This window comes from Podarcis bocagei (genome assembly GCF_964188305.1).
Source record: "Podarcis bocagei genome assembly, chromosome: 9".
NCBI lineage: Eukaryota > Metazoa > Chordata > Lepidosauria > Squamata > Lacertidae > Podarcis > Podarcis bocagei.
Window position 1 is genome coordinate 17,684,045 of NC_138134.1, and position 16,435 is coordinate 17,700,479.

General features: G+C 43.0%; 1 protein-coding gene across 3 annotated transcripts in view; it reads left to right on the forward strand.

The window, feature by feature from the left end:
• The first annotated feature begins 3,274 nt into the window (after window positions 1-3,274).
• Window positions 3,275-16,435, forward strand: part of TBC1D1 (TBC1 domain family member 1) — an 83,814-nt gene continuing 70,653 nt past the window's right edge. For 2 of the 3 annotated variants that reach the window (XM_081207606.1, XM_081207607.1), the window contains exons 1-2: window positions 3,275-4,118; window positions 10,349-10,806. In XM_081207606.1, the coding sequence (XP_081063732.1) occupies window positions 10,390-10,806 (417 nt within the window). In that variant the 5' untranslated portion in view covers window positions 3,275-4,118; window positions 10,349-10,389. The remainder of the gene's footprint in view (window positions 4,119-10,348; window positions 10,807-16,435) is intronic. The other variant, XM_081207608.1, reaches the window with a different exon arrangement.

The window sequence follows — 16,435 nt, forward strand, 5'->3', positions numbered from 1 at the left end:
GTCTTATAGAGCGAAAAATACGGTAGATGCTTTTTGTGGTTAAAATGGTTTCCTTTAACTGTTCCCTGTTCCTTTACAATCTTGTCGCTGGTCAAGAGTTTCCTTTTTCATAATTATATCCAGGATAAAATACTAATTATTGTAGATTCATGCAGGAATTGTTCTAATATCTACTTGGTAGAAATATAAAAAGTCCAAATTATTGATGTCTAGTTGTTGATTAAAAAAAAAGTTGTGGATGCAGGTAAGCTGCATAAAACCATGAACCAGAATCCCACAAGTCACCCCATACTGTGTTAAAGAAACAGGTTTCTCCCTTCAGTTCTCCCTTATATGTCTTATTTCCCTGGCTGCCTTTTGTAATGTTTAGAAACCATTGTGTTCCTTGTTGTGTATGGTTGTCTCAAAAGCTGCTAACATGGTTAAGGGTATGAAAGGCCATGTTCAGATTACTTTTGGGGGATTACTTATTTTGTGCCAATTTTAAACATTCTTTTTTCTAGAATCCCTGAAAGATAATTAAACTTGCAGGGTCCAGAATGAGGATGGCATTCGTCTATAGGTCGGTCCTAAAATGCATATCCCAAGTTCTTTGCTAGACATGAAAAACGTTAACTGAAATAAAAATATTCAGTTAGAAGAAGGTTTATTCAACCAAATGGAGCAATTTTAACAAATTGTACTTTGGACAACAGATCAGACAACATGTCAATGCAGACTGCAGGTGGACATAAATGCAAGCACTTTTCAGGAGGCTTTTGTGGGGATCAGATGCTCCTGTTTCATTTTATCCTATCTGATTTTCCTGCCTCTCTGTATGATAGATGGGAACAATAGTGGAAATGCTGGGTGTGGTACCTTCACAATCCAGAATGTGACACCAGTAATACTTTCCTGTGTATTGTACTGCAGCAAATGGTGCTGTACTGCAGCACCATTTCCCCCCAAAAAAAACTTTACAAAGTTTTGACTTAGTGTTAAAGCTGTAAGTGGGAGAAGCTTCCATTTTAAGTATGTCCTTTGAATTCAGTGTGAGGGTGTGTGTTGTCATCCTTCTGGTTAGATAGATCTGTTTTTTTCTCCCCACAATATTGGATTGTAGTCTTAGGTTCTATGGCTTGCAGGGTGATTGTGGAACAGAAGGGAGAAATCCATATGACCAGATGGATTCTAATAAACTGATCAGAAATGTGCTTCTTTGCAAATCACAATTTTATTTTTCATTATTTTATTTTTAAAGTTCCTCGCTCACTTGACTTGCTGAAATGGATTTTTCTTAGTTTGAAAAGAGCCAAGTTGCCCCAAATCAAACTCTTAGCTAGCATGCATTGTAGTACCATTCAAAGGTATCTGGTTTTGTACAAGAAAAGCCTGCTGTACCAGACAAATACTAAACGAAACTATGGCTTGGCATGTACAGGAAAGAAAATGATGGGTATTTCGCTCTTTACTCAGTTCTGTGGTTGCTGTAGTACCCGAAGCTAAGCCATGGTTTGGCTTTGCATTATGTCTGGACCTAGCCTTGTGGTTTGTTTTGTGTCAAGCTATAGCCCGTAACCAAGGTTAGTTCTCGGCTCAGTGCTTGTGGTTTGTTTGAGTAGTGATCTTGTGGGAATTCACAAGAATCAGAAGAAAGTAACTGCAAAACTTGAGCATGGCTGGAAGGCCGCAGGTTTCGCCTCTCTGGATTAGAAGCTTAAATAGAAATTTCCGTGCTATAGTTTATTCTGTCAGAAACTGGCCATTTGAAATTGTTGCCCTAAGCAGCCGAGTTCAAGTCTATTGGTCTTCAAGAAATGGTTCATTTTCACAGGATAATTCTTGATCTGGGGACTAGATCCCTTTTTAAAGTATGTTTCCAGCCCTCAAGGAGAAGACAGCTGACATTTTCAAAAAAGTGTTCTCCGCTGAATCTCATAATATTTGGATCCTGTAACGAAAGCTTTTCAGGATTAAACTGGGTTGCATATTACCCCTTACTTTCAGCCAGGAGAGAAAAGGGCAGAGAGTCTGAGATTCTGGCTCAGACACGCTAAAAGCAGTTGTCACATGTGCAATGGGGCAAAGTCCGTGAGTTCACACTTGGGATCCTGTAGCTGCTGTTGCAGCCTCAGTCATGAGGAAACGTAACATTAAAAACAGCCCGAGTCCCTTTGAAAATGTGTCTAAAAGCACCAATAAAGGTTTAGGGGTTGCTATTTCTACCAGAGCGGCAACATCTCGGAGGTCCAATCTACATATGCACACAAACAGGACACAAATATTGAAAACTACTAGCACTGAGCTACTGTTAGAAGATGGTGATCCATGCAACTTTCACAAATGCTTAGAGTCAAAGAAACGTAGAGTTGGAAGGGGCCACAAGGATCATGTAGTCAAACCCCTTTCAATACATGAATCTTCTGCCCAGTATGGGGCTCCAACCCACGACCCTGAGATGAAGAGGTTGTAATTTTATTTTATTTTACTTGGGCCTTTTGTAGCACATACAAAGGAAGTGAGTGTTGATTTTTCCTGTACTTGTGGCAACAGCTTACAATGAAATCCCAGGCGTGACTAGAACCAAATCCCACCAAACCCTGTGGCAAATCCTGCCTAGACAACAGGACTGGGCTGCAGTCAAGTTAGTACAGGCAGATGTGACCAGGGACTCAGTTATACAGCTGTAAATATTTAAATCATAGCTGTCAACTTTGAGATTTGAAAATAAGGGATCAGCAGCCTCACCTGTCCCGGGGACAGTCTACGGGATATCTAATAATCCGGGATAGCAGCGGGAAGCAGTGGGAAACGGCGCTGGAATAAGGGAATTTCCCACAAAAAAAGGGAAGGTCGACAACTATGATTTTAATGTGCTGCAAAGTGCAATATACAAGTGTGACACTAGATGGCCGTGGCGAGCTATACCAAAATCAATGTATTTTTCAAAACGTTCTTTTTTGGGGGGGGGAAGCATTTTCACAGCGGTTTAAAAATAGATGTGTAGATTCCACCTAAGTCATCACTCGAGGAGTAAGAGGGGGGCCCAAACCCCCAAAGTTGATGGGTATTGCCATTCAAATGGATCTTGTGATTAACTATGGTGCTCACTCTAAAAAAAAACCCCATTTTTTAAAATTCAAGTTGGCACCCCTGACTCGAGGGCTTGTCTGCCCTGAACGTGAGGACTGTGCCTTCATCACCCTCAGGAGCATTTGGGCTGAGGAGGGACGGCGGCGTGGCGCCCTTCTGCCTCGAGCGCCTAACCCGCCCGCCTTTTGTGGTGGGTTTCGAGGGGGGGGGAGCAAGAAAAGGCGGGAAAGAGAGAGGCAGGCGGGCAGGCAGAGCGGGAGAGGCCGCCCTTCACACACGCGCGCGCCGGCCTGCAGTGCAGCTGTTTCTCGCACATGACCGCGGCAAGACCGGCTGCTGCTGCTGCTGCGCCACATCCAAGTCCCTCTGTCACTGCGGGTGCTTTTCTCTGAGGCGATTATTCTGAGAGGAAAAGCGCGCCAACCCGCTTCGCCTCAACACCCCCCCAGCCCCCACAGCCCCAGGCTTCGCTCGCGGCTTGTGGAAACTTCTATTTTTACAGCGCGCAACTCCTTCATGGCCCCTCCGAGGCCGCCCACCCCCCACCCCGGCTCGGCCCGGTCCTTCCTCCTCCTCCTCCTCTCTCCCTCGAGAGACGCGGCTGGATAAGGAGCCATTGCCGCCGGTGCATGTGCCGGCTTGTTGTGGCTCTTCCCTCCCCCGCCTCAGCTGCGCCCTCGGGGGAGAGGCGGGCGCGGCGGGGCAGCCCAGAGAGGGCGCTGTGAGGGAGCCGCTCCTCCGTTCGTCGCTTCTCCCTCAAGGGGACGCCGCCGCCGCCTCACAGCCCGCCCGCCCGCCTTTGACAGCCCCGGGGGCGGGGGAGCGAGCGACGCCGGTCACGTAGCGAACGAAGCAACAGGAGCCGCTTGCGCCCCGGCCAACTTCCTCGTCGACGGCGGGACATTGCCGTCCCCTCAGGGACGAGGCGGGAGAGTTCCGCCTTCCTCTCTCGGTCTTCATCTTCCTCGCTGACATCTCTTCGCGAGCCGCAGACGGCGCACTTCCTTTCAAGGCACACACTCATCCTGCGCTGCTGCTGCTGATCGGTGAGTGATCTTCTCTCACCGCCCCCCCCCCCCACAACGTCCCTTCATACTTTTTCTCCCTTTGCAGGTTGATTGACGCTGCTTCTGGGGCGGGGGTGGGGCGGGGAGGAGGGTGCAGCGCCCACCTAACCCACCCAGCCACCCCACACACCCCGTGGGGATACGGAACAACCACGTGTTGTTGTTGCTGCTGCTTCCACTATGACCGTATGTGGGCAAGAGGCTTCGCCGAGGGACGTGGTCTCTCTGCACCGAGGAGCTTACAGTCTGGATTTTCACAGGGAACTGTGATGGCGCAAGGTGGCATGGAAATCAATGGAGGCTGTTATGCAATGGAAATAACCCCCCTGCGTTTAGTGGGGTTTGCCTCACCCTCCAGCAGGAGTGCCAACATAGGATTTTTGTTGGGGGGAGCAGGCTTTTGTTGGGAGGGGGCAGAAGAACCTCAGATTTGTATTGATTTGTATTGATAAGGAGGGGGCAGCTGCCCCCCACGGCGCCCCCTTGGCTACGCCCATGGGTGCCAATTTGAATAAATATTGGAGGAGACAGGTAAATCCTGCCCCACTTAATTGATCACAGGATGCAGTGCGCACACAAACACCATTTGAATGGCAATGCCCATTAAGGTTTTTTGGGGGGGGGGGCTCAAATCTTTTGGGGGGTAAAGGAACCTTGCCCACTAGGAGTTGGGTCCTATGCCCTCCAGTAGGCATGCCTTGGGCCTCACTTCAGTTAGGACTGAGGAATATAGATCTTACTCAGCTACGCTTTGGCTTTGTGGTCTCACAACCGCAGCCAGCTTTGCACGGTTAGAAGGAAGCTGCGGATGCCAAATGGGAACGTTTTAATGACTGGCACTGCTGACACTGACAACTTGCCTTCAATAATTGTTGCATCAATAAATCACAGTAGAAGGATTGTGAAAACTAGGACAGCTCTCTCTGTGTATATAAACAGTTTTAGGTCTACAACAATGCATTAAAATGTTGGTTTTTTGTTTGCATGTTTGCTTGTTTTTGTCCTGTCTCAACTCGATCACTGTTAATCTTTTGGTATGAGCAATGATGTCTGGTTGGAATCCCACAGATATTTGGTTAAAAACTTGTTTAATACGTTTCCTGATGAACGCACCTTTTGCCACTTTTTTCATAAACACCCTACCCTGCTTTTCATCTAGCTCCCAAAGCTTACGACAGTACCAGTACTAAAATACTAATTAATGTACCGTAATATGCCAAGTGAAAGTGGCATATTTGGAAGTAAAGTTGAGTTTTGCTTTTTATTTTTTATCATGTGGATATCATGCATATATCAAGATTAAAAAGAAGTGTTTTGTGTGTGCATTCATTTCCATTTTCTTAGAGACAGAGGCATAGATTTATCTCTCAGTGCATCATTTTGAAAGGCAGCTTTGAACGTACTTTGTAGGCTCTAACTTGTGCCAATAACAAATTGTAGAACTAAAGGCGCCAACTTTGCTCATAACTCAGCACTGCACTTGTGTGGTTTTCTCTTCTGTTCAGAGATCAAGTGATAGAGGGTCACTCTGCCATTTAGCACTGCAGAGCTTAGGATACAATTTCAGTCTGGGATTTTGCTGTAATGTTGAAATCCCAGTGAGATACAAGTTCACCTGCGTTAGTGATGATGGAAGCGTAAACAACCTAGGAATAAGCATGTAATTTGGGAGGCAGTTTCCTTTTTCAATTGCATGATGATAACCGCTTCTTCACTCCAAAAATAACCAAATATTGTAACCAGCGTCATCTGTACAAGTACAATGAGGGGGTATAATGTTTCCTAGTGGAGAATAATCCAAAATGTACTGGTTGGTTAGCAACTTTTCTCATTGGAGTTTGCTTGTGCTGTATTTAGGGTGTGTGCTTGGAGTATTATGGGTAAAAATAATGTCTCAGGAATGTCACAGCAATAAACTCCAATTGTGCTGCTCAAAGTGAAGCATGCAAAGTAATGTTATACATAGCACAGTATACTCTGGTTTCAAGCTTGATGTTTGTAAAGGGCTTGGAAAGGCTTTTTAGCAGTATTAAAATTACAGAGACAGGGCATAAAAGAGGGGAAAGGTTACAAAATGCATCATACCTGAATATTTAAGGGTAGCTGTAGTCATAGAGGGGGAAACTGCTTAGAGTAGTTAGGAAGGTAGGAAGCTATCCTTTACTCAGTCAGACCACTGGTCTATCTAACTCAGTATTAGCCACACTGACCAGCAGTGGCTCTCCAGGATTTTAAATGGGTGATGTTCCCAGCCCTCAATTATGTCCTCTTGAGGAGTAATAGACTATAACCTGCTCCATGGCCAGTGCTTTGGGTAGATGGTGAATCAGGCATCTGCAAAACATAAGCAGAGTGACTCAATTCACATATAGGTCAAGGTTACTGATCCCAAGATGCCAAGGTTACTAAATCTGTGGAGGCCATTTATCTAAACCCAAGTCCACCTTGTATGTGCATTGTAGGCCCATGTGCAGTGTAGCTCGGGGTGCGGGAAGCAGTCAGTAAAAATGACAAGTTGTGGCGGGGGGGGGAGGCCACAGCTTTATTTATTACAGCGCAAGAGCTTTGGCAAAGCAAAGGCCTATATCCATGTGACCACCAAGGCAGCCTGTTGGGTGATGAGCTGTGTCTTGACAGCAAAGATTGACCAATTTTGAGATTTCCGCACAGTATGAACCACTTACAGAGAACCTCCCCTGGCCACTGAGGCGAGGGTGCCATGGCTCATCAACCACCAAACTGGGCTTCATGACAGAAATCTCTGCCCTCCAAGATCCCTTAAGGGGAATCTCCATTAGCTGGAAAATGGTGACCTTTGCCTGCCCCTCCCTTCTAAGGATTCAGCCCAGTGCCTTTTCCGCCATAGGAAAGTTGTGACAATTAAATACAGTGGTACCTCGGGTTACATACGCTTCAAGTTGCATACGCTTCAGGTTACAGACTCCGCTAACCCAGAAATATTCCTTCAGGTTAAGAACTTTGCTTCAGGATGAGAACAGAAATTGTGCTCCGGCGGTGCGGCGGCAGCAGGAGGCCCCATTAGCTAAAGTGGTGCTTCAGGTTAAAAACAGTTTCAGGTTAAGTACAGACCTCCGGAACGAATTAAGTACTTAACCCGAGGTACCACTGTATTAGATAAAAGCAAAATTACAAAGAATAGCATTAGAGGGTGGGTGGAAAGATCAGCGGGTGACTGTGGTGGAAGTTGGTTGTGTCCTCTTTTTATGTTCCTGGAGTGGACCAGACCCCTAGAGTCTTCTCTCTGGTCTGCCCCAGAAGCCCTGCCCCCTGGGAACCCAGCAATGAACCTGAGTGGTTCCCAGCTTCAGGTGTGGGGTTTTGTTTTTTCCCCAAATGGAAAGTCTGGATTCTTAGAACTGTTATAAGCACCTGCACAAAGTGATAATGCCCTAATTTAAGCACGATAAGCCCACAATTCACTTGCATTTAACTTGTGCACATTCAGCTTTATGTGCATAGCAAAAAAAAGAGGGGGAGACAGAAAGCAGGCACGGTTCTGGGGGAAATGATTTAGCAATCCCACGTGCCACTGAACTCAGTGTGCTTTGACCAGGGCTTTTTTTCAGCTGAAACTCACTGGAACTCAGTTACGGCACCTCTCAGGTGGGCACCATTGCCATTATAAGAGAACGGGGGAGGTGTTCATGGTGAGTTCCAGCACCCCTTTTTCTAGAAAAGTAGCACTGGCTTTAACTATATGTAGTTTTCGGTTTAGGCATGATCCCCAGAACATAACTCTTGCGTATGTTGTGGGTTTACTGTAATTCTTTCTTAGATGCTAAAGAACATTCCAAACTTTTCATGTTGATGATACACTTTTTAGACACGCATCATTTTGCAACACAGTAATTCAGTTTTACTAGCAAACCAGAGGTTAAACTAATCCCTTTCCAGCCCCCGGAAGAGCACGGGGAGCATTCGTGCGACACACCTACACATTGCAGCCGACATACTAACATGTCACGACACACAGTTTGGAAAGCTCTGTGCTAAAATATTCAGGTCACTTAATCTCAAAATATTCATACTGATGTTGCACATGTGTGCACACACACACATGACGGTAAAATTACTTATAGTAGTTGGTATCACTCTAGAAGTCTCTCACCATTACTGTTAAAAGTATGTTGAGGAGAAAATACCAAATATATGTGGCTTCTCCCATTTTTCAAGTCTCTTTTCTGGCTGCCACTATAAATCAAACATACACACATCCAACTGAGGGTTACTAAGACCTCCCCATATTCTTAACGTGTTGTCTAATCTGTGTCTTGAATTCCACTTTGCTGACTGCTGTTAGGAACTAGACTCCATGCTCCATGTTTTGAGGGAGAGAGGTAACATCTTCAACCTTCTCTGGAGTTGGATGATCCATATACTTTTGTGGACTTTTTGATGCTTTGTTTATTGTTTATTGACCACTTTTGTTATGTGATATTTTTATATTTTGTAAGCCGCCTTGAGCATGGTTTTAATTTTGGAAAGGCAGCTTACAAATAAAATGATTGGTTGATTGATATATCAAATTTCAGCTTTCTTATCAGTTGTGGGGAAAAGAAATTTTATGCTCCATCTCTGAGTAAGTAAGTGAGGAGGAGCCAAATGTGTGTCTAGGAATAATCATCTGTTCTGATAATAAAGTATAGCAGTTCCTTTCTTAGTTCTAAGCACCACCATTTTATTTCTTAGCTAGGATTCCTTTTAAAACAAGATACTTTCCTGTCTATGAGCGGCTGCATGGGAATTTGAACTCGTGTGTCCTATTTTAGGCTAGTTTTAAGAGATTGCTTATGTACTGCATGTTATTTAGGAAAGAGGCTAATACTCCTGAGCTATTATTTAGGAGCCTCACTGCAGTACAGATGGTGGGATTTGTGACTGTAGCTAAGCTCAGAGATTGAAAAGAACATTACTATATAAAATGGAAAAAAGAGGCACTCTTGCTATCTCCCTCAGAGTTCAAAAGGCTATGAACTGTTGACAGTTGCTCTCAATCGTCTTAATGTGCTTATAAGCTGAGCCACTGCATATTTTAAGTAAGGAGAACATTTGTCAAAGTACACAAACTTTCATTATGTTGCAAACAAGCATTAAGTCAGGATAAAAATAGTAGACCAGAAAATGTAATATGATTCTTGTGGTGTGATGTATCATCACCTTTGTACCTCCCTAGATATATGGGTTGCTATAGGTTTGATACTGCTTTAGAAGAATGCTCTCCAGGAAGGTCAAAGGGCCAGTTCCTAGAGGATAAGGGCAAGCTAATGTGCAGTCAATATGAACTCAAGAAAAAGGGGGAAGGGTTGTTCACATCATTTAGTCCCCAAATCAAGACCCAACATCCACACAATCTTTTTCTCCTACTTCCTCCTTCCACACTTGTTTTCTTATTACAGACAAAACTGTGGTTGCCTCCCTGTCTTCCCTTTCCTACTTAGCCCATGGTGTTGCTAAGTCGTTATGCTTCCTCCTTCTCCTCAGTATCTTCAAGTGGGGTGAGGAGCCTGTGACCCTCCATCTGTTGTTGGACTACAGCTCTCGTCTGCTCTGACCATTTGACATGCTGGCTGGGGATGGTGGGAGTCTATGGTTCTTGTTACACAAGCTACTGTATTTTTCTGTGTATAACACGCCCCCGTGTATTAAGAAGCCCCCTGTTTTTGGGGACTCAAAATTAAGAAAATGGGGGGAGATTGCTCCTGTGTATAAGACTACCCCCTTTTTAAAATTTATTTTTTAGTAAAAAAACAACCTAGTCTTATACATGGAAAAGTACGGTTTTTCTTAAAACCTTTGGATATTTTAATTTGGACTACAACAGTCTTGCTTTTTCTTGTGTTTTCAATGAGCCTGAAGACAAAACCTTGCATGAAAATGTTGTAGCTCATAATTGGACGCATATCAAACAACCAGAATGAATCTACTATAGTGCTGTGGCTTTTAAATAATGAAATATACTTTATAGCTGGCTGAGGATCATCTGAGGCTTTAACATCCCCATGTTTAAATATGACTTGACTCCTGTAATGCTTTTGCCCTAAGTGTGAATCACTGTTGTTAATGTCTGATATATATAATTACACAAGAAGCTTTTCATTTTATTGCTTAATTTTATACAGTCACTGGCATGACTCTTAAATGATAAAAGAGGGAAATTGTGTTAACCATGTAAATATATTTCCTTTCAGAAGTAAAAGTCTTCATCAAAAATTTGTTTGATGACTCAAACATGGATCCCATATCGTTCAAAGTTAAAAATCCTGAAGCAACCAGTGATGGCTCAATAGACTTCAGCCTTCATCTAGTAGGTTCTCTGCCAGTACACTCTCTAACCACTATGCCAGTGCTCCCTTGGATTGTGGCAGAGATTCGGCAGCTCAGCACACACTCCTTGAAGGAAGAGCCTAACTCCAGCCAAATACGGCTTTATGTCTCACCGACCAGGCTGCGGTGTGAAGCAGACACAGGGAAAACCCAGCAGTGGGATCCTCTGATTTGTTCCAGCCTGTTTGAGTGTAAGCCGCAACATGTCCACAAACTGATTCACAACAGTCATGATCCAAGCTACTTTGCCTGCTTAATAAAAGATGGAGCAACAAACCCCCAAAGTATCTGTTACGTATTCAAAGCTGATGATCAAACAAAAGTAAGTGATATATTTTTGTTTACATTCAAACCGAGAGATATTAACAGCTCTTTTAGAGAATGTGTTGCAAGTTAAGATGGCATTTAAATAAATTGTATTGTACAGAGATGCAGCTTCTGTGATGGTTTGACATGCATGACATACATTTAAGATACGTTACCTCACACAAAGAATCCAGGGAACTGTAGTTTTATAAAGCTACTGGAAACTACACTTCCCAGGAACCTTTACAGGAAGCCATGACTGTTAAAATGATATAAATGTGCTTTAAATGCATGATGTGGATGTGAATAGTTCTATTCCATACGAGCTGTATATGATTATTTTCTCAATATGTAAAACAAAGTATCCATCCATTTATCCAGAGCTTCTCCTATTTCATGAATACAGGACCTCTAAAACAAATTATATTAGCACTCTATGACGCTTGGTATTCAGTCTGTGTCGATGTGCACAAAGAATGTTCAGTAAAAGTGGTGCAAATAGGGCAGTTAAAAAGGTAAAGGGTAAAGGGACCCTTGACCATTAGGTCCACTCGTGACCGACTCAGGTTGCGGTGCTCATCTCGCTATATTGGCCGAGGGAGCTGGCGTACAGCTTCCAGGTCATGTGGCCAGCATGACTAAGCTGCTTCTGGTGAACCAGAGCAGCACACGGAAACACCATTTACCTTCCCGCCGGAGCGGTACCTATTTATCTACTTGCCCTTTGACATGCTTTCGAACTGCTAGGTTGGCAGGAGCAGGGACCGAGCAACGGGAGCTCACCCCGTCGTGGGGATTTGAACTGCCAACCTTCTGATTGGCAAGTCCTAGGCTTTGTGGTTTAACCCACAGCGCCACCAGCGTCCCTAAATAGGGCAGTTAGGGAGTGATAATTATCCTGTTTGTGCCATATGTCTTTAACTCTCAGCTTCTGTTATTCAGAGAACAGATTCAGTTAGTACAGTTATCTCTGAATATGGCAGTGTATTTGGGGACCATTAATATTTTTAGCCATTTTCTTTCCATTGGGACTTCCCTTCTGCATAAACTAATGAAAACTTTAGATTGGTGGTGGGCCAGGGGTGTCAAAGAAAATTATCAGCATCCTCAGTAGCTTTTTGAGGGGCTACTTGAACTAGTATAAAACTACTGTAATATGAATCAATAGTATAGATACTCCATAGATAACTTGTGATAAAAGTTTTTGCTTTTGTGTTTCTACAACCTTCTGATTGGCAAGCCCAATAGGCTGAGTGATTTAGAACACAGCATCACCCACGTCCCCACAGTAAATATGGCTTATCATAGGCTCCCCAAAGAATGGAATTGCACTTCCTCTAGGAAAGGGAATAACTGATAAACCAGTTTGAAGTCTGTATACATACCTCTTTCCATTCCAGACCACATGCTAGTAAATATTAGTCTATGTGTAATTCCTTGAACCACAGGATCTGGGTATCAAAAGGCTGTTTTAGCACGACTGGTTTGGCTGCACTGGGCGCTGTGCTGCAAGCGGTGCCACAACAGTGCTGTAGAATGGAGCATGAGAGACAGGAGTGATGGTGAATTTTAGCGTAGCACAGGGCGCCACTGAAATTTGAGAGCCTAAAGTCTGCCACTGTGGGTATTAACTAAAGTGTAGGGTAACAGTGCTGGGACTGACATGCCCCAAACTGCTACGTAATAAATATGTTGTGACAACAGCATTACAGATTTGTTCCAGATGGCCAGAGGCTGACAGTTCCTTCTCCACCTGTTTTCCTTCCCAATTTGCCTGGAGTTCTGATCTTTAGCAGCTATATGATGTCATATTGTGAAAACAGAATGGCTTGAGTGTCCCTTGCTTTGAGAACTGTTGGTCTCAATCAGTGAATGTCATGTTATAACCATGACACTTAAAAGCATGGGATGTCCACCTGCCCTGCCCCCTCCCAAAATACTGATGGCAATAATAATCACCTCAAACACTAGTAGATGATGTTATTATTTGTTACTTTTGTTAGTATATATTATTGATCACTGTTTGCTGTCTACCACGATGCTCCATTTTGTTTTACACTGTGAAAAAATGATGGTAACATTTACTTGCTTGGCTAGTTCTGGGAGCAGTTTGACATAAAGTTTGAAGAACAAAACAGTTAAGTAGAGGGCTGTGCATGTTTTAGTTTCTTTTGGGGGTATCGGTTTATTATTAACATCATGTTCTAGGAAAGAGCCGAACATTTTCACACAGCTACGAACATCAAATGGATGCAAAATTTATCGTTCTAAAGCAGAACATAACATAAACATCTTGTCCTTTTATAAAAGTCCTATCACGTAAAAAGGATCCTGATTTGGAAGAAGCTCAAATAATTGTGACCCTTGTTTATACCAAGTAAAACAAATATTTCTTTAGAAAAACTTTTTTTTTTTTAATACTTTGCTGCCAAATATGTAGTGAGCCTCTAAACTAGTTCTGGTATTTGTAATCTGAAGGACAAATGTATCTTTAAAAAATCTGTCCGTAAGATTGTTTTGGGGGTAGCATTTTAAACTTGGGGAATGGTTTTTACTTTAGTCATTAGGTGGCTTCTCGGCCATGTGGAAGCTTTTGAAGTTGAGAATGGGTATTTTTCATGAGACTTAGCTTGAGATCCATGAGCTCTCTCACACTCTTATAATGGTGTGGCTTCTTCTTTAGGAGCATTGCAAAATTGGAGTCTGTAATATGGTAGCAGACATTGGCCAGGATCTGAAGAACTGTGCTAGTTCAGTGTTCCAAGATGACTCCAGACTTGTGCTTTCTTTGAACCCTTTCTTTGCCTTTTGAACAAAAATGGAAGTTTGTGATTTGGGTGTATCTGTTACTCAAAAAACAAAAGTCCCTCTGCAGAAGTGTAAGTCCTGGAAGAGAGAGGACTTTCCATTTTAGGTCCTGGCCATACCAGTGAAACACAAAATGTATAGCATTGAACATGCATTTTATACCTTAGGTTAGCAAACTCATTAACAGTAAGTTTTTATTTAAGAAGGAAGTGAGAGAAAAGTGCAGTTATGAACTTTCTCGCACACTCCAATTTTCTTCCTCACTTCCTTCTTTAGGGAAACCAAAGTTAACAAACTGGCAAATGGTGGTTTGCACCAACCATGAACCAGAAATCATGACTGGAAAGTAGGTTCTGGTTTGGACGCGTACTTTGACTTACACCAGGTGTGGGAAACCTGTGAGCCAGATGCTATTAGACTGCAACTCCCATGAGCTTACTGGGGTAAGCATGGTCAATGGTCAGGGATAGTGGGAACTGTACTCTATAACATCTGGAAGGCCAGAGGTTCTTTCTCTCAGGCTTGCATAAAGCATGGCTTGCCCAATTTCCGAATCGTTTATGTAAACCATGCAAAGGATGATATGCCTGAATTAGGAAGGAATCAACAGCATGTGCATGGAGGAGAGAAAGTATAGTGTACTATACAAGTTTTAGAGTTAAATAATCAGATGAAAGTATAACTATACAATACAAAAGGTAATGATTGGTTGAAATGAAAAATTTCAATGTCCGTATTAGGACAATATCTTTATTAGTCCAACCGAAATATCACAAAGCAATGCACAATCTTTTGAGTTCTCCTGAACTCTTAATAAGGTTAGGTAGTATACAAAGCAAGAAAATAATATAAAAGTGGGGAGGAGAGAGAGAGAGAGAAACCCATTTGCTGGTGATTAATCCATCATTTCCTACATGTTGAAAGAGTTTTACGATGGACTGATAGGGGAAATAGTAGACATTCATATGAGGTCCCTTAGGTTCTATGCAGGTATAGATTCTCTATCTCTGGAAATACAAAAATACCAGTTAGTTTTATATCGCCAAATCTTATTCTTTAGTCTTTGATCTCCTCTACAGAGGCCAGTCAAACAATTTCAGCATCAGGTGGTTTTGCTTCAATGAGAAAACAAGCCTTCTTAAAACCTTTGATCTCAGAATGCTATTGAAGTGTTCGTCTTTGATACTTAATTCCACAAACATGCATAGGAAGTATATTGAGAAACTTATTCTGGCCTGGCCAAACAATAAACACATGCTGGCCTATTAATTGCTGGTTAACAGGCCTTTCTGCAAGGTGGGCTTATATTTATATTGGGCTGGGAAACCTCAAGCCCAGAGGCAGAACATTTTCCTATGGCTATGCCCTCCCCTCACTGTATGCTTCCTTAGTGCTTTTGTTTGACTGGAATGTATCGTTGACCTATAATAATGCTTCTCATATCCTAGATGGCATATGGAGGGGTGTATGTAGAAACATCTGCATTTGCATGGCTGGAATGTATAAAGGAAAGGGTCATACCCAATGTTATGCCCACTTTTGCCTCTCGTCCCACCTACTATGGGCACATGGCCCCCACAAGCTTCTCTCTGAGGTAATGTGGCCCTCAGGATGAAAAAGCTGCCCTATCTTGATTTGTATGAAACATTTCTGGATTTCTACAGGTATTCATATACAGTTATACCTTGGGTTGTGAACGCTGTGGGTTGCACGTTTTCAGGTTATGGACATGCCAAACCCGGAAGTCCCGGAACAGGTTATTTCTGGGTTTTGGCGCATGCGCAGAAGTGCTAAATCGCGCTTTGTGCATGCGCAGAAGTGCGAAATCATGTTGTGCGCATGCAGACACAGCGCTGCGGGTTGCAAATGTGCCTCCCGCACGGATCACATTCGCAACCCAAAGTTCCACTGTAATGTTTCAGCTGTTAGAAGCCCCTTTTCCCATGCAAGCTAACAAAATGTCTACGACTGAAAAACCCCACGAAGTCTTTTATTTCTGGAAATAGAGAAATTGTGAATTGTCAAAAAGCTGTTCAAAATTATCCACCAATATTTTCAAATGGCTCTGCCCTGCTAACACAATTTTGAGCAGTTGCTTCACTCAGTATCTAAAGTTCAGAGTTTGGGAAAATATCTGGCTTTCCAATTTTTTTAGACCAAGTCAATTTAGAAACCCAAGTAAAAGAATGCAACTTTGTAGTGGGAGTTGGAAGGGGGGGAAAGAGGGCCACCACATGGGTGCATTTTATTATTCTTTATTTTAACCAAAAGACTGAAAAACAAGAAGATACAGCAGTGGTTACAAACTGGTGGTCTATGGACTGCAGGGGGTCCCTGTAAACCACCCAGGGTTTTTTTTTTCTGAACAGCCAAATATATTTGTTGCTTAGGATGCAAAAACTGAGTAATAATAGCACTCAGTTGCTATTTCACCTTTGTCAACCTGATTCCAATCTGCAACTTAGAATAATATTTTTTGGGAATGTGTTTTGAGAAACATCCATATTTTTGAGGCTTGTATAGCTGGCTTATACTGTAACCAGCCTTTGTTTGATTCCAGTTCCTCAATAATTTAAAGTACCGGTAACTATTAGAACCAACAGCAAGAATCTAATGTGAAGAATTCCCCCCACCCCAAAGTTGGCTTCCAGCATATCCTCTTAACTGACTTAGGGACATGATAGGCAAGGAGGGATTGGAGAGGGAAGAGTAAAAGTGCAGTTGCATAAACATAAGCTTTGTTTTGCCTAGAGGCGAAGAGTATGCAACAGTACAGATAGTATCGTATTACAATTGGACAGTTAAGTATAGCAGTACCCAGTTGCGATCACTTGGAG